The sequence below is a fragment of the Eublepharis macularius genome, chromosome 9, assembly GCF_028583425.1.
Source record: "Eublepharis macularius isolate TG4126 chromosome 9, MPM_Emac_v1.0, whole genome shotgun sequence".
NCBI classification, from domain to species: Eukaryota; Metazoa; Chordata; class Lepidosauria; order Squamata; family Eublepharidae; genus Eublepharis; species Eublepharis macularius.
Genome location: NC_072798.1, coordinates 38,415,787 through 38,434,360, shown reverse-complemented (window position 1 = coordinate 38,434,360; position 18,574 = coordinate 38,415,787). Strand labels below are relative to the sequence as shown.

General features: G+C 43.9%; 1 protein-coding gene across 1 annotated transcript in view; it reads right to left on the bottom strand.

Annotated features, from left to right (window-relative positions):
* The window catches only part of CACNA1I (calcium voltage-gated channel subunit alpha1 I), a 367,159-nt gene extending 349,317 nt beyond the window's left edge, over positions 1–17,842 (bottom strand). Inside the window, exon 1 of the mRNA XM_054988139.1 lies at positions 17,412–17,842. Within this exon, the coding sequence (XP_054844114.1) occupies positions 17,412–17,698 (287 nt within the window). The 5' untranslated portion in view covers positions 17,699–17,842. The remainder of the gene's footprint in view (positions 1–17,411) is intronic.
* Positions 17,843–18,574: the final 732 nt, after the last annotated feature.

The window sequence follows — 18,574 nt, the reverse complement described above, 5'->3', positions numbered from 1 at the left end:
AAATGGCACAAAGGTAAACAATTTCCTTTTACCACTCCAGCTCCAACATCAAAGTTGAGGTTCCAGACGGGATCAGTGTTTACAATTTGTTTCCACAGCAACAATCTGCAATTTTAATACTGCGTTCTTAGAGAGCTCACGGAATAAAAAGCTGAAGATTTGATAGGGAGATGGGACAAAAAATCTTACTTCAGCTTGCTTTCCCCAGGAACATGGCAACACTAATACTGCTTGTTTCTCACACAGACACACACTCACACATATATATTGCACACACATACTCCACAGACAGTATCTTGCAGCTAACAAGCATGATAACTGCCATCAAATATGTGATGATTCAGTCCCTAGCGTGCTGCCAACAGATTTGAGCTCGCTCTCTTAAGTTGCAAACATTTTGTCAAAACCTCCTGCTGGAAACTGTCCTATAAATGAACCCACAAAAATACAACATTCATTTCCTTTTCTGGAAGCAGAACACGTTTTTGTGGGCCCTGCAGGGAATGCTTTCATGTGATGCACAAAACTATGCCTTTTTGAGGGAGTAAAACAGCTGCAAAATTCACATTTCAGTCTGTTCTAGAAAATGGCAGAAATGTTTTGTGCAGTCATTTGTTTAAAATCATCATTTCATGATGTAACCATACCTGCTTTTTAACATTTAGCATTTTTCCTGCAACTTTCTCTCCCGTCTATATGTATTCATAATTATTTTTGTTTCCCTTGTAACAATTATAAGATATGTCCCGTCCCCCCCATTCAGTCTGAATCTATAATACACCATGGGGAGAAACAGCTGTGTCTGCTGATAATTTACAGCCCCCTTTGGGTAGGAATCTTAGTTACATAGAAAATTCATATACATTCAAATGCACAAGTTATTTTTATTGAAACTCCAGTGGGAATTGTAGGCACATAGACAGCAAGGGAGCCCAAAGTGGAATTTTACCAAGACAGCAGATATTATTCCCAGGCTCTGGAGGGAAGAGATGGTTTCATGATACACATCAGACTCAGATATTGTTGGTCGTTTGTTAGTGAAGGAACATGGATTTGTGGTACTCTGGATGAGTCTACACTCTCCTTCAAGGTGTAGATCAACAGTTCAGGCACTGCGAGCTCCTTGCCTGCAGTTGGATGTCCAGATCGCATCTGAAGTACACAGCACCTTTGGCCAGCTTTGGTGGGTTCACCAGCTGCAGCCCTTCCTTGAGAAGCGGGATCTGGTCACAGTTATCCCCACTCTGGTCACTTCCAGATTAGATTATTCCAATGCCATCTACAGGGAACTGCCTTTGAAGATGGTTTGGAAATTTCAGCTAGTCCAGAATGCAGCAGCAGGGCTTCTGGCAGGCATGGAGTTCAAGCAACACATTTCATAGGGGCTTAAAGATCTCTAGTTGCCCATTTCCAACCTCAATTCAACATACTGGTTCTTACCTTTAAAACCCTAACTGGACTAGGACATGGTTATCTACAGGACTGCTGGCTCTCATGTGAGCTTGCCTGAGTATTAAAGTCACCACCATCCAAGGCCCCCTGAGAAGTGAAGAGGGGTGGCCACATGGGAATAGGCCTTTATTGCAGTGTTTCATCAGTGAAGTTCCCATCTTTTAGCTCTCTGCTTCATACCAAGCCTGTTACTTTTCCAGCACCAAGCCAAAGCTTTTTTATACAGCTCTTGGGATTGATTATTTTGTGTTGGCCCTTTAGGATGTTTATAGATTCTGACTTGTCCAATCTGTTTTGAGCTATCAGACAGCTCTTGACTGATGTTTGTTTGTTTGTTTGTTTGTTTGTTTGTTTGTTTGTTTGTTTGTTTGTTTGTTTGTTTGTTTGTTTGAAAGCTTTTAATATGGCAAGATTTTACCTTTGTGTTTTTTTTCAGTCCTAGAAGTGTTCAACTGATGTGGTTGAAAGTTTGAGCTACTTAGGTTATCCACTTATGTAGCTTTATTTATTGGAATTTTATGCTGCTCTTTTGAGGCTTAGTTTTTGGACTGTCTTTCATGGTTTTATAATTTGTTTTTATGCTCCAGTCTTTGGGAAACTCCCTTGAACAATTATTAGAGCAGGGTTATTTAAAGGGAGGGGTGTCTAAGTAAATATTTATGTTTGTAAATAGTAGATGTCTTTCTGTAGAATGCTGCACAGTCTTGATGCCCGTTGTGCCCCATATTTATCATGAGCTGGATCCACTGGTGCTGCTCAGGGAAGAGTTGTTTTGTAACTCATGTTGAACAAGAAAAGGGAACCAAAAATTCAAATATGTCCTTTGGCTTTCCCAAGAGATTAGACAATCTTTGCTTAGGTGAAAGCATAGGAATTGCTGTACCACAGTGTAAACTTCTTAAAAACTGCCTATATTGTATTACATAGTGCCACTGCATAAACTTTTGAATAAGCTGCTGTGACAGCATTTGCAGAACAGTTCTAGCATGTGTTTGCTGTGCTCATGGTTCTTTGGCTCCAGTTGTATGCATATGATGATCCAATGTCCACAGTGTAGACATTGTGGGTATTAGGGACAGGCACAAAAAGTGTCAGTACTACTGTCTTTTTTTAAAAAATTGATTCAGTTTTGTTATATGCATTGTTAAAAACATTTTATGCCATTCATTGTTGCTGTTGTTTCTATTGGCTGTACCTCCTCCATCCCATAATTGTCAGGATCATATTTCTTCTCCAAGGCCTTTCTGCTAGATTTTAGACAGAGAAAAGAAGTCTACCCTGGGTAGAGGGGAACTTGTTTTGCAAGACACCCCATGAAAACAGGTAGAATGGTTGAATGAGCAAAACAATAGATCAATGATAAATAAATTGCTGCAGGGCAAACACCATATTTAACACGGGCGTGATGGGCATGCAGGGAATAGCTCACATTAGGGCACAGCTAGCTGAACTGCCATCCAGGTTCTCTGCCCATTCAATGACATTGGTATGTGCACTATTACTCCTCTCTGTAGGGCAGAACTATATGTAGCTCCGTGATCCTATCCGAGAGATTAAAAAAAAATTAAATGGAACCATGCTGGCTTGGCACTGTTGCCTCTCTGTGTATTACTGACTGCAGTTCACACACAGCAGACACTGTCTGGCATGGGGGGGGCAAATTTAGCATTTGCCTCTACCCCCTCTTCCAGGGGGCCCAAGCAAAACATTTCCAGGGGTGTCATTGCCAAAGTTGGGAAGCGAGCAGAGTATAACATTCCCTTGTATTTCCTTCCAAGTCTGTAGTGCTGCATCTATGCCAAGGAGTGCAAGCAAAAGCTTTGGCCTTGTGCCTGGATGGCACAGAACCAGAAAACAGAATCGCTTGAACAAAGAGAAACTGCTATTTATATAGAATTAAAGCTTTCTATAAGCCAGTGAACCAGTAAAGAGCTTGGTATAAACAATTTGGAAAGGCAGACCTATCAGTGAAATCCTCTTGGGTGGCTAGATATATCTGTAAGTCTGCTGATTGGTAAGCATCCCTGATAATTACATATCTGCCTTAGCTCCTTCTTCTGATCCATGAACTCTTAAGTCCAACAAGCAGGCATTGTAATAAAAGACAGCTCCCAAGTTTTCTGAGTATTACCAGCTGTTTCAATTTTTTTTAAAGTTTAGATTAATTATAATAATACAAATATAAACGTTTATATTAACAAATACAAATTCTCTGTTTAGGTTTTAACTAGTTAACCTCTTAATGTACATCCCCAACGTGTACAGATTTCAGTAGACTGAACTAATATTTCATTTATTTTGACAATGAAAGGTAAATGTTTTGGTGAAAACATAGGCAACTTATGAGGAAAATCAGGTTTGGAGCTGTTTCATGGAAGGCCAGGGTCACCAAGAAAACAATCAAGAGATATGTCCCACTTCCAGTTTTAGGACCCACATTTTAAGATCAGTGTATATGTCTACACTATGCAAAACCAAACCTGTGAGAGTGGTTTTGGCTCAGCCATGGTTTCCAGCATTTAACATGCTATTTTTCCTTACTGGGCCATGAATGCTTAATTCAACAACAGTGAAGTCAACTGGAAATTTCTCTGTGGCAACAGCTGCCGAAGGAGCAAAGCAGGATGCGTGCTGGTAGCAAGAAAAGCAAAGCAACTGAAGCAATGAACTGTAAAATATGCCTTGTTATTTCCCTGTTTCTTATATTGATCTTTTTTAATGACATACTCATTCTTGCTTTCATGCTCTCATCTGTAATATTGGCCTCCAAAAGAGGGGGGAGGGGTTGGGTTCAAGGTTTACAAGCCAGATAGAAGAATGTTGATTGTAACACAAACTTGACAATCAAAAATAATCCTATCCACATTTGGATATGTAGTACTTCATTCTAATACTAGTACAGTATCTTAGTGGAGGCTCCATGTTATTGAAAGAGCCCAGTTAACTGTCTTGTGGTCTGTGATAAGTAACTAGTGTCGGGCAGATGTGATTCTTATGCAATATGTAACCATTCATGAATGTAGGGCGACTGCTTACGTCAATGATACAACTGAAAACTTGCTGCTGCAATAAGGCTGAAAAGCAAAAAAATATGACATATAGTTCCTTTGGGAAAATGTCAATCTGCACATCCAGGGCAGGATTTGGAATTTGGATTCTGGTTGCCAGGATCCCTACCTGAAAAGCAGGAGTTGGGTGCTGAGGAGTGGGGGGTGCTGACCAGGGTTCCCAGTTGCCCACCAGTGGTGGGCAATCTCCAGGCGGTTTGCTCCATTGCCTGCTGATCACTATCAGTCGGTGGGATGAGGCAAGCCACCTGGTGATCGCCTGCCTGAAAAGCACTCAGCGGGCGTGCTTCCAGCAGGATGCAACAACGTCACTTCGTCAAGGGACGTGATCATGCTGGCAGTGGGCATGCTCCTGTGCTTGGCTGAATTGGCCCTGTGAAAACCACAGAAGCATGCTTGCTGCGGCATGATGACATCACTTCCGGAAGTGAAGTAATCGCGTCACCCTCAAGAGCATGTGCAGGAGGATCATCCTCCTATTATGTGCCCACACACACCAGGAGGGTATAGGGACCTGGCAACCCTGGTGTCAACTCTCTTCTCCTGCATCAGGACCCTGCAGGATCTGCAGGGTCCTGATGATGTCACTTCCAGTTTAAACCAGAAGCTAAAGCATTCCAGCAGACCAAAAACACCATTTTTGTTATGTTGGGGGCCGATTCTTAGAGAATTGGCCCTTCTTAGATGCCATAACTTCCAAAGTGATGTCATCGAGGCCTTCGGAGCACACGCACAAGGTGCTCTGGCCTGCCTCCACTCATCTTTCTCCCCACCCACCCCCCTGCCAGCCAGGTGAGCAGCAGCAGGGGGTGGATGCTGAGGGTGAGGACTCTTCCAGCATGGCAGGGGATCTGGCAGCTCTAATTTGGATGTAGGGTGTGGGAATGAACATATTTTTTCCTCTAGTAGGGCACTGGTCCCCATCTTTGTTGAGGTAGCAGGCATTTTTGAATTTTTGAGAGGGTAGTGAGAACCACTCTAAAATGGCTGCCATACAGGCTGAGGCCAATCAAAAAATATCAGGAGGTTCCAAGCCAAGTATCTTCCTGCAATGGAGACAGCAGCTTCTTGGCAAATTCTTCAGTTGGTCCAAATGTGGTGGCTAGCCCCCTGTCAGAAGATGGTTGCAGAGACTGTATCAACCAATGCTGAAAGATCTGCACTGGTTACCTATCTGTATCCAAGCACAATTTAAAATGCTGGTTCCTATTTTTAAAGCCTTAAATACTTTTGGGCCAGGGTTACTGAAGGACTCTCTCCTTCTGTACCATCCAGCCTACCAGTTAAGATCTGCCTCCCAAGCCCTGCTCTCTGTGCCCTTCAGACAGGTGGCGAGTAGAGAAAGGGTATTTTATGTGGTGGTACCTTGCCTTGGGAACGTTTTACCCCTTGAGACTTGTCTGATGTCTAATTCACTTTCTTTTAGGCACCACACCCAAACTCATTCTTTCACTCAGGCTTTTAATTGGGGGCTTTATCTTATCAACTTTTTAATGGTCTGCTGCTTAGGTTTTATGCTGCTTATGTCCAATAGCTTCCTTTTTAATACTGTGTTTCCTAATCATAAGCTGCTTCAAGCAGGACTCTAAAGACAGAAAGACAGACAGAGAAGGGGGAGGAGAGAGGGGATCTCCTTCTGGACATAAAGGTTATGGCTCCTGCTCTAAGGAAGTAAGGAAGTAGAAAAAAACCTAGATTGGCTGTTGGCTATAGGGAACAGATGCTGTTTATTTCCATTTTAAGAAAAAGGGGAAAGTTTGCTCCTTTTGAGGCCATAGGAAGAATTTGCCAAGTCCAGACATATAAGAAAGTCTATTTCTATAACCAAGCCAAGGGTGCATGAAGGTTGCCAACTGGGTTTGTAAATTCCTGGAGATTTGAGGGTGGAGCCTAAAGATGGGAGGGTATAATGCCATACAATTTAACCTGCAAAGCAGCCATTTCCTCCAGGGATTGCTGTAGTCTGGAAATCAGTTGTAATTCTAGAATGTCTTCAGGCCCCACCTGGAGGCTGGCACCCTAGGGTGCACAGAGACCACACTCTTGTCAAAGTGAGTTCAGAGTTTTGCTACTCAATCAGCAGTTGGGAAGCAACATGGGACTTCCTGTTTTTTTCTGTTTTATTCAAGGGCCTTTGAATTTTATCCCAAAGATATAAGAATTAGGTAGAAACACATCTGCAGGAGCCATGTCACCCATGGGTGCCATGACGAACATTGTCACATGCCTTTTGTGTCTTGGTCTGGCTGGCAGCGTTGGCTGTCCCTGGTAGGTTGTAACAGTCTCCTTACAGGGAAGCAGTAAAAGTCTTGTATGTGGCAAGGAGGCTGCTGTGAGCCTGTGCAGGCATGGCAGGATGAAAAGTAGGCTCCTCAAGGTAAAGCAGGAACTGGAAACAAGAATCTCCACACAAACTCTGTGCTAGTGGCTGGAGCAGAAGAACCAGCTCTTTCCTGGCTAGGCATGAGGGACTCCTGTGAGTTGTTGAACCAGCAAGGTACCTATCCATCTGCAGGCTTATACAGGAGGCTAGGATCCCTGCCCTTCCTGGTAGGTAGCCTGGTTAAGGCCCTGGCTCCTGCCAAGACAACTGTTCCTTCTCTGGGAAAAGGCTGGAATGAGCTAGGTCCCAGGCCAGGGTTGCCAGGCCCCCTCAACCTCCCGGTGGGGGATTGGGGCCTGGCACTTACCTGTTTGGTGGGGGGGGGGTGCGCGGGAAGTGACATCATCATGCAGCCCGCGGACGTGCGCCCACACTCCGCAGGGGCCCAAAACGCGCCCTTTTCGGCCCATATCGGACTCATTTCGGGCCCGTTTTGGCATGGATCAGGCCTGTTTTGAGCTGCTGCAGAGAATGGGAGCAACCCTACGCTCTGCAGTGGCTCGAAACGGGCCCGATCCAGGCAAAAATGGGCATGTTTCAGGCTGCTGCGGAGCACAGGAGCACTCCCACGCTCCGCAGCAGCTCAAAACGGGCCCAATCTGCGCCAAAACGGGCCTGATCTGGGCCAAAACAGACACATTTTGGGCCCCTGCGGAGGGCAGGAGCACTCCCGCACTCTGCAGCGGCCTTGATTCTGGCCAAAATGGGCCTGATCTGGGCAGCAGAAGTGCACAGGAGCATACAGCGCCGCACAGTAGCACACAGCGCCTCAGGGGAGCACGCACAGAAGGTGCGCTCCCCCCGCTCACTAGGTAACCAGGGGTGGGGGCGGGGGATCCCCTGCCCCTAGCAGGGGTCTGGCATCCCTACCCCAGGCTGCCCTGTGTGCCTTCCTTCACTGGATCCATACCTCTACCTTGGTCCTCTTCTAGCTCCATTCCCAGTGGTCTGGGAGTGCAGGGTCTTTGCTGGGCTCCTGTAGATGCTCCAGGGCTGATTCCAGACAACTAACCGGAAGGCGCTTCATGCCGACATCGCACCAAACTCGCGTGAGAAAACATGATATTTCGCGTTTTCCCCGTCACCATCTGGAACATGGCGGCATGAAGCGCCTTCCGGTTAGTCGTCTGGAATCGGCCCAGGTCAGCCATAGGTAGGGTTACCAACCTCCAAGTGGAGGCTGGAGTTCTGCTGGAATTACACTTCATCTTCAGACTACAGAAACAACAGTTTCTCTGGAGAAACTGGCAGCTTTGGAGGGTGGAAGAAACTGAAGTCCTTCCCCAGGTGCTGCCCTCAGATCTCCAGGAATATCCCAAGCCAGAGCTGGCAACTCTAGCCAGAGGTACCACCAGGGTGCAGATCTCCTCAGGTGGTTCCTGGTCAGTTGAATCCCTGGGGAAGGGGATTGGGCCTGGTTGCTGGGAAGGACCACAGAGTCTGCCTGCAAAGTATTCGGGGAGTCCTGCACCATGAGCATCTTGGGGCCCCACAGGGGAACCTTCTTCATCCAAGGTGTCAGTATCAGCAGAGCTGAAGTGAGTCATGACACCTTGGTTTCCAGTTTGATTTAGGAAATTCATCCATCTCTGCCTAACCTGTCTGCTCATGAGTGAAGTCAGCCTTGACTGGTGATGGCATGTGCTACTGATGCCACACATTTGCTTTCATTATCATTTACAGGCCGTCGTCACACGGGCTTCTATTTAGCACGAAAATGGCGCAATTTCCCGGCAAACACCCACCTTATTCCAACACTGATGCGATTTTCTCTCTTCTGCTTTGTGCTTGATAGTCGTGATATTTTGCGCCTCAGTGTGAATGCCTCACATCGATGTTTTTCGCCTCGCCACGCCATAGGCCCACCCTTTTTTTCTCTCCTCAATCCCAGAATCCATTTCTCCCGCGACTCCCCCCCCCTTTTTTTTTGTAATAATGTCCTTATATCGCTATAACGACATTACACAATGAAAATTTTCCGCGGAAAAAAACGTAAAAATGACTGAATTGCCATTAGAGTTTTCGGCGGGCAAAGGGCTATTTATATAATTTCAAAATTGGAAAAGTAAAAGGGTCAACCAATGTTCTGGCCACTCCATGGGCGGGAAAAAAGGGCAACCTATCAGTGTCGTTCTGGGTTGGGCTACCGGCATGTTTATCTAATGTTATTCCGTTATAGCGGAATTAAACGCCAAAAAGAATTTTTTTTTAAGATGGGGGGGAGAAGCTGCTTCTGCACCCATTAGAGAGAATGGAACAGAGCACTTAGGTGTGGACAGCTGGTGGCGCGAAGAGCCGTTAGGTGACCCAAAGAAACGTTACTGTGCCGATATCAGCAATGACGCTATATGCTGTAAATTTAACGAAACAGATGCCCATGTGACAACGGCCACAGATACAACACACCAGAAAAAATACATGGATCTTTTTTTTTTAATTTTATTGGATTAGAAATCACTATAATATCCATTACAATCAATTTCCTTTAAATATTCCAGTTCTAACCCCCCTCCATTTCCCCCCTTTTGTTGACTTCCAACAGTTTTCCAACCCCTTATCCATTTTGCCCCCTACTCATTTCAAACTTATTTTATTCTATTAAGCATATACTTTCACTCTCTTCTAAGCTTATCTATTATAACACAGTGCTATCTCTATTCCCTTTCCCACTTAACTTATCAACTAAGTATTCCATTCCTGACGTATATTCATTACTAATAACTAGGGATGTGCATTTCGGCTTTCTGAAAGCCGAAAGAAAGCCGAAACAAAAGTGTTTCGGCTTCTTTCAGGTTAGCCGAAACGTTTCGGGCTAAGCCGAAACGTTTCGGCTAGCCGAAAGAAAAAAAGCCGAAACGTTTCGGCTTTAGGCTTTTTCAATGGGAAAATGCCTCCGGCAATTCCTGTCAAAAACACTTTATTTCTTGAACAGCTTTAGGTTACACAGCAGGGGGGGGACACCAAAGGGCATGGAAGCAGTATCTTACACAAAAATAACACAACTCACTTCACATTAAAGAATCACCCCAAAAAATTGCTGTCAAAAGCACTTTATTTCTGTAACTGCTTTAGGTTACACAGTAGGAAGGCACAACAGAGCAGGAAAGCAGTGTACTACACAAAAATAACACAACTCACTTCACATCAGAGAATCACACAAACACAATTGCTGTCAAAAACGGTGAAGTGGGTTGTATTATTTTTTGTAGTACATTGCTATCATGCCCTGTTGTGCCCTCCTACTGTGTAACCTAAAGCTGTTCAAGAAATAAAGTGTTTTTGCCAGGAATTGTGTTTTTGTGATTCTCTGATGTTAAGTGAGTTGTGTTATTTTTGTGTAAGATAGTGCTGCCATGCCCTTTGGTGTTCCCCCCTGCTGTGTAACCTAAAGCTGTTCAAGAAATAAAGTGTTTTTGACAGGAATCGTGCTTTGTGATTCTCTGATGTTAAGTGAGTTGTGTTATTTTTGTGTAAGATAGTGCTGCCATGCCCTTTGGTGTTCCCCCCTGCTGTGTAACCTAAAGCTGTTCAAGAAATAAAGTGTTTTTGACAGGAATCGTGCTTTGTGATTCTCTGATGTTAAGTGAGTTGTGTTATTTTTCTGTGTGGGGGACTGCTGGTGTAATGTGTCATAATGCTTTGCCTACTTGTACTTTGGAAGGGAGAAAATAATTTTTTAAAAACTTTATTTTGTGTTGTTCGTGTTTTATTCTTTGTTGTGCAGTTGGTTCCCATCATAGGGAACAATGGGGCTGGCTGGACAGCCATCTCTGTAGGTGGTGGGGGAATTTGAGGGAGGGAGTCTGTGGTTCAGGTGCTCTTTCACAGGGACCAGCTGGCACTCAGAAGTGTGCCCACCATTGTGGCACCCCTGGGCTGTGCAGAATTGCCCAGGGAAAGAGAGTTTAGAAGTTCCCAGCATAGGGAACAAAGGGAGAGGGCTGGCCTTTACCAGCCTGTTCCTGGGGTTATGGGTGTGGGGCTGCTGGGGGTGGATTTGGGTCTGTGAGGGGCTAATGTGGGGATTTGGGTCTGTGTGTGGCAGCTGGGGGGGAATTGGGTTTGTGTGGGGCTGTAGGGGGTGGACTTTGGGGGCTGAGAGCACCTACTTGGGGAGGCCATGAAATGGCCCCCCAAGTGGGAGCAGTCTGAGCCTTGGTGGGGGGTGGGAGGAAGGGTGGGAGAAGGGTCCCAGAGGGCTGGGGGGCATTTTGCATGCAAAATGCCACCCCTGGCAAGACAAGCCTCCCCCAGCTGTCAGTGGTAGAGATTAGAGCACCTACTTGGGGAGGCCATGAAATGGCCCCCCCAAGTGGGAGCAGGCTGAGCCTTGGTGGGGGGTGGGAGGAAGGGTGGGAGAAGGGCCCCTGAGGGTAAGGGGGCATTTTGCATGCAAAATGCCACCCCTGGCAAAGGAAGCCTGCTTCTTCATTTTTCCCCATAGGAAATAATGAAGATGAGCAGCAGCATGCTAACAATATGCTGCTCCTTCGCTTTCTTATGGGAGGATAGGGGGACCTGCTTTGGGGGGCCATAACATGCCCCCCCAAAGTCCAATCGGTCTGAAACTTGGGGGGTTTGTAGAGAGGGGTTAGAGGAAGGTTCCCACCAATTTTGGGCTGATTCGGTGGGAAAATGCCTCCCCCAGACGTCCGGGAAGACGCCGGAGGCATTTTCCCATTGAAAAAGCCGAAAGCCGAAAGTAAGCCGAAAGCCGAAACGGCTGGCCGTTTCGGCTTTCGGCTTATATGAAAGAGAATCCTCTTTCGGCTTTCTGCTTTCGGCTTTAGCCGAAAATTTTTGGCTTGCACACCCCTACTAATAACTAATAAAAAAATACATGGATCTTATCACACTGTGTTTTTCATCGGTTCGGGCCATACTTCCTAGTTCTAACTACAGAGCATCATAATTGGCAGAGGAGATTAAGAGAGTATCGTAACAATTCTTATAGATAAATTGGGGATGGCACTGAATCTGCACAAGGAAATTTCCCATAGCATTTCCACAAAGTAAAGGTGACACATGAGAACAGCCTATGCCAGGCTGCTGGTAAATTTATAAGAGAGGTTATAAAATACACCAAGATCCTTGTGAGTAAAGAAACCTCTCTGTACCATTACATACATGTAAAATATCTTCTGTCACTTTCAGATGAAAAGATCCAAGACCACCGCGCTCATCAAGGTGTGATCTATATCAAGGTGTGTCCTTTGAAAGCCCATGGCATTCTTTAGAATTTTTTAATTTAACATGCATTGCTAATCGACTTCAAAATTTGGACTGTAGGATTTCCAAAATCCCTGCTAAGCAGCTGCCTGTCGTATGCCTACATGTAAGCTGCATCTATGTTGGCAAGCCTTTTGGTAACATCCAAACAGCCATGCAAGCTCATGCCCTCTGTAACCTCAGAGCAAATCAGCCAATGGCATCAAATTAAATGAAGGTGATCATGAAACAAGAAGTGGAAGACTTCCAAAAGAGAGATTCAATGACACTCACAGCCTGTCACACTGAGGGCCCCTTTGCTAGAGAAACATATGGCTGCTGTTTACTACTTCAACTACTTTATCTCTTTAGGCTTTGATTTTAAAAAAACTGTAAAGAATTATCTTGCATTTGTGTTTCATTATCTCATGCCTGCTTCATTTGTGATCTAAATTTTGATCTTGCCCAAATAAACTTTGGCCAAAAACTAGGTTTTGCTAATGTACAATGTTTATGCATTTAAAGACCCTGAATCTTTCCAAGAGAAACAGACATCTGCTAATAAATATTTGTTTGATATCTGCAATTCAGCTCCTTCAGCATGTGCTGCTATATGCAAATCTGAAACTGAGGAAACAATAGTGAAGCTGTCTCATCTAGTTTCTTTGTCTAATTGTAAGTAATGATTTGCCTTTAAAAACACAGCTCCTCCGTGGCAAGAAAGGATATCAGAAAAGATGCAATTTGAAAGAAATATTGTGAACAAATGCAATACCAAAATGACCAATTAAAGGCTGACTGACAGATTATATTATAGATATCTTGTTTATATTACATATATCCACACACATTAGCCTGTCTTCAGCTGCAAACGCCAATACAAAAATAGTATTTCTTGCCAAGCTTCCCTCTGTTCCATATGAGGCACAGACAAAGTATACAAGAAACAATAGTGTTTGAATCCAAAACAAGTGTGGAGTGGTGGATAAAGTGTTGTCTGGGTCAGGGAGACTCACCCATTTTCAGATCTCTCATCAGCCATGAACTGTGGCAGACACCTGAGGTGAAATCCTCTCTTCAGACTTCAGGTAGAAAAATCACATTTTCCTCCTATCCTTTAATTAAAAATACAACTCCCTGGAAATAGAAAACTGTTACAGCAGGGAGCAGGCTGGCCTAGACCATAGAATTATAGAGTTTGAATGGAATCATGGGCCATCTAATTCAATCTCCTGCTCAATAACGAGAACCTGTCTCTTTCCCTCCTCACACTCTAATATACTGGTTTATTATTTGAGGGGATTTTTTAAGTCACAGAACATTAAAAAGGCACCCCACACACACACCTCACGTCTGAAGTGGTACAGTCCACTCTGTACCCTCAGGATTCCACCACCTCAGTTTGCTGCTTTCTACCACCACAGACTTGGGTATAATCCAAACTCGTATCATTTGCTCTTCAACACTTTTCAGCTGCCTGGTCACAAAGCCAAGCCTACCTCAAGTCACATTTTTTATATTGCCCTGAGAACTACTTCATTACTCTGTGGTCCAGGACTCATGAATAAACTACTAACAGATTTTAAGAGGACAAGATCATCAGTTTTTTTTAAAGCTGTCTAAAACAGAAAAGTCATCATGCTGAAAAGTCCACCCATTCTGTAACAGGGTAAAACTCATCTGGATGTACACAGACAACACCAGGAGCTCTTAGCCCACCAGTGAAGCTGATCCATTTGTGGACACTTCTGGCAGGCATACATGAGACATGTCGATTCACATGACCAGTCTAAAATGTACAGATCTAATCTGCAAGTTTAACAACATAAAGTCTGCAGAAATTACTATGGCTGAGATGCGCCTAGCTTACAAACGACATTGCTCATATGAATGGACTGTACTTTTCACCCCACTGTTGAAGAATCCTGTGTGAACATCTGACCCTTGCTTCCATATGAGGCTCATTGCCAAAGAAAGTATATTCACACAAATGAGAACAAGAAAGCAGCAAGGCATTTGAGCTTTCAAAAAGCCATTGGTTCTCATTTCCACACAACAGTTATGTTAAAGAACAGAGGCTAGAATAATGCACAGGAGGCACATAGAAAGAACAGTGGGATAGCATGAAATAATATATGCTCCCCCCCCCACCAGTTTCAGTTTGTTAGACTGAAAAAGCATGTTTAAAAAGCCTTTTAAGTCACCCATCCTTTTTCATATGCACAACTAATTTAGGCTGCTTGCTCAGGTTGCAGTCATCAACAATTAGACCAAGAGAACCATCATTCTTTTTCCTTTCCCTTTCATCCCCACCCACCACTGATACACAGGCCATTATCCATCTGTGGCAACAGCACATTCAATCATACATATTTCACCAAAAGTAATTTTCAGATAGCAAAGATGTGCATTCTAATGTAAAATTTCCAACTCTTAAGACCAGAATTTCAAGATTCGTAAACGAAAATACCTTTATAAAACTCAATAAAGCCTGCTTCAACATCCTCCAAAATGCCACCCAATCTAGAAAATGTAGTTCCTCATGCAAAGGTGCAGCAGAGAACCCAAATCTTTACTGAAATTAAACCTTATATTGACTTTGGATGTGAACTTTGATGTTTTAGTAAGGTCGAGAATGCACAGAATGTTGGGAGCAGCTGAAAGTCAATTAAATGGAAAAAGAAGGAAGATGAAAATTTGGGTACTCGAGCCCCTGTGAGTTTATTGAAGCCTGAAGAGCTACTGAAGGTGGAAGATCTGACAATTGTTTTTCCCTTCCTGATATACCTTGCAAACTGACAGGCTTGTAAATATAACTAAGAAAGAAAGAAATGAACTAACAATCCAAGTGTCAGTGCTGAACCACATTATGTGAGGTCATGTGTCTTCTGGTTACCATCTTTTAACTGAAAGCATAAATCAATTTACAGTATAGCTGAGTACTGGCCAATTCTAAACAGTTAAGGATAAATTGGAGTGGTTAAGGCTGTGAATGAAGGGCAAATTTGTATTAAGCTATTTTGATTCCAGTGTATTACTATAAAAAAAATAAAATATTAAATATTTATTGTTAGACGGAAAGGCAGAGTTACTGTTATTTAAATTTTGACAATAGGTAAATCTTCTAAAAGATCAGTTAAAAAGCAGATTAATCTACCCTAAATTCCCTAACTGGTTGACATTTCTAGTGTAAACATTCCATTAAGTAATTCCAATGTCACTCACTACCTTGTATTTGACTGATTGACTAGCATCATTCCTCAAATCTGTCCAGTTCTAATGTGAGGCCCATGGGAAAGTAGGGCTGCATGGTCCCAGCAAAAGATCCAGGTTTGACAGTGACAGCAGTTGCTGAATGGCAAGAAGCTGCATTCAGTTAAGAATCAAGGGAACAAGTTTATTCAACACCATGGATGGATCACAGGAAGCAAACAACTTGACTCAAATGAGCCAGTGTATGTCTTGCTGGCTTAGCTTCCTCTCCTAGGCTCCACCCCCTTCCTGAATGCATAGTCCCCTGGGTTGGAACACTGCGCTCCACTTCCCCTCTGTCAGTTCTTTCCAATTATGTTGCGGCCACTGGTGTGCAGGACTAGGGACTGCAAGGTCCTTGATAATTCAAAGAGGTACCATTGCAAGAGGTTCATGTTCAGGTGCCTCTGGCAAGAGGGACTGCTGGCTACTTTGTTTTGGTTCAGTGCCAACAGCTCAGCCTGATGCCTCTGTAGTTTGCACCATTGTACCTTCCCCACAACATCCTTTGCCTGCACTCCCTGGAGTAATGTCCAAGTTCAGGGAAAGGCCATCCTCCCCCCCCCTTAGAGTTTTAAGCTTTCAGCAGCTTCCTGCCTGGCACGGGTGCAATACCCGTAAAGGGCTGCATAGAGGGCATGAGGAAGAAAATGGTCTTCCTGTTATATCTTCTGTCTGCAATGTACCAAGCGGAAAACTTCTGCTCTAAAACACAGTAGCCTTCCAAGGGAGTTAGAATAAGTTAACCGAGGACAGCTGCCATTACTGTGATCACATACTTGACTGCTCATTGCACCCCAGTGTTATTTGATATCTCTCAAATTCCATTATCTTAGCTGCTGGTAAGACAATAGTGTAACATGGGCCACTCAGAACAGCCCCATGCAGTACTAGATAGATTTGCAAGTGGAGGGAGAATGAGATGAAGAAGCAGGTCTCTTAGAGATGCAGTTTATTATAGTCGTCGTGAGGCTAAGATCGAGGCAGAATTTCCTAGCAGCTGATTCAAATCCCATCTCCATGATTTGGTAGGGATGAAGGAAGTTTCCAACTGTAGACACAGCCCAAAGATGTTGCTCCTCAACAAGTCCCATTCAAATGAAAGGATACTGAATGGGAATAGTGCTTGGAACAGTAAGATAAATTATGTGCTCTCCAGTTCCTGAGCTCAGAATGCCCTTAGTTTAAATTTTTTAAAATGGAGTAGATACACTGAAACAAGAAGTTTCTGGGTTTTGTGTAAAAAGTAGACATAATATTTCTAAGGAATATTTTAACATAATATTCCTGCTAAACAATTAATTAATACAATATATGTGAATGCCAAAATTGAACAAGGCCACACTTATGATTCACCTGACCCAATAAAATAACATAGCCAGCCACACCTTCTCTATGTATCATATTAATGTTAGCGAGATCAGCGTGACCATTCAAGTTCTCAGTCCATCCATGACAATTATCAACTTTTTCATTTGGAGATATCAGTAATCTTGTCATCTATACAGATCAATAGCTATCAGAGTTATAGACTTTGGCAAAGGTAAACACACTAGTCATTTTATATCGAGGGATTTCAGATCATACATGTACCGCAAAGCTTATCATATAACATAAAATATATGCCACACAAAGTAAAGTTCACCTAGAAATGGGTAAACAGCACTACCACTAATGCTCTAAGCTTTCAAAGAGTCACAGTATCACTCCTTTGGTAGTGTAGAAAAGCAAAGAGGGAGATGAAGGGAAAACACATTTTCAAATGCCTGTCCCCTTTCTTCTTGCCGGCCCCCATCTTTGCCTGTTTTTTATTCTAGCTGTCAGGAGCTCTCTCTGAAGTTCTCCCTTTCACCAGCAGCTCCTTTTGATCATATATTGTAGCAGCTGAGGCACTGTTTAAATGTAAGCAGGGAACAAAGTGATTCATTAAATATGTAAGTAACGCCATCTCTTACCTGTCAGGTGTTCTGTATGGGCAGGAGTACAAAAGGAGGGCTGAGAAGAGAGCGAAAGGCTACAAAGCAGAATTCATGGCTTTAAAAGGATATGGATTACACACCATCTTGATGCACCAGTTCCGAGGACTGGTCGTCTGTTTTAAGCAGAAGAAAACCACAGGAGCCAAGTCAGGGTACGGCACGTCTGGGTCTGGCAGAGGCTCAACGTCATCATCTTCTTCATCGCCCAGGTCTGGGGATGGCGGTGGCTGCTCCAGTGGAGTCGGTTGCTCAGTAATTCCCAGATCCACACGTTCCAGAGGGCACAAAGTGGGATTGTGAGCAGATGGATTCCCCGAATGCCAGGCAGAGGAGGGGTAGGAGCCCTGTTCTGCCATGCTGGCATGAAATGAGAACTCCTGGAGAGGAAAAAGGACACTGCTGTAGAACACTCCACCTTGAAGTGCAAATACAACTATTTTTGGTTAAGCAATGTTAGACCATCAAACCTGCTTACTAATGGCCTCCTAATTCCAGGCCAGAATGAGCACTTTCCAGAATTCCTCCTCATTTTGTCTTCATAAAAATATTTATGATTAAAAGGCAACATTTTAGCCCTCAGTAGAGACACCAATGGAAGCAAAGTCTGACTGCAGCTACATTACTTACTGCCAATTAGCCTCAGCAATGACTAGGATACTTCATGACACACCTTGGCCAAGGAGCAGTTAGATCCAAGCAAGCCTTTATACAGACTGCCAAGCTACACATGACACTGTTTCTGGCTCCACTCCAGGCCAAACCAGACCTGCACTGGGAGTTCCACACTGAAACAATTTTCAGAACCATGAGGCCCTATTTGGATCAGGGCCACAACCAGGAGGGAGGAAGGGAACTTCTCCCTGTGACCTGAAACAGCCATGAGAAGCCTCTATTTGCCATATGAGGGAAAGTTCCATATAGACATGTAAGTTTCCCCATTGGGACAAATAGAGGCTCCCTAAGGCTGTTTCAGGTCAGGAAAATAGCATGGAAAATAGCATGGCTTAAGAAGAGCATTCTCCTGACTTGCCAAATCAGAGCCTGACTTACCAGAAAACTAAAAAAAACCTGGAAATTCCATGTTCAGGATATGTTGTTTAACAGGGCCTGGAAATTTTGTAATAAGTAGTTAGGTCCTGAGAATGTACATTGATTGGACCTGTGCAGAGTTTAGTTGCTCATTAACCTCTGTTTTATGGGCTGCTGCAAAGCTGCTTAAAGTGAATTGAGTG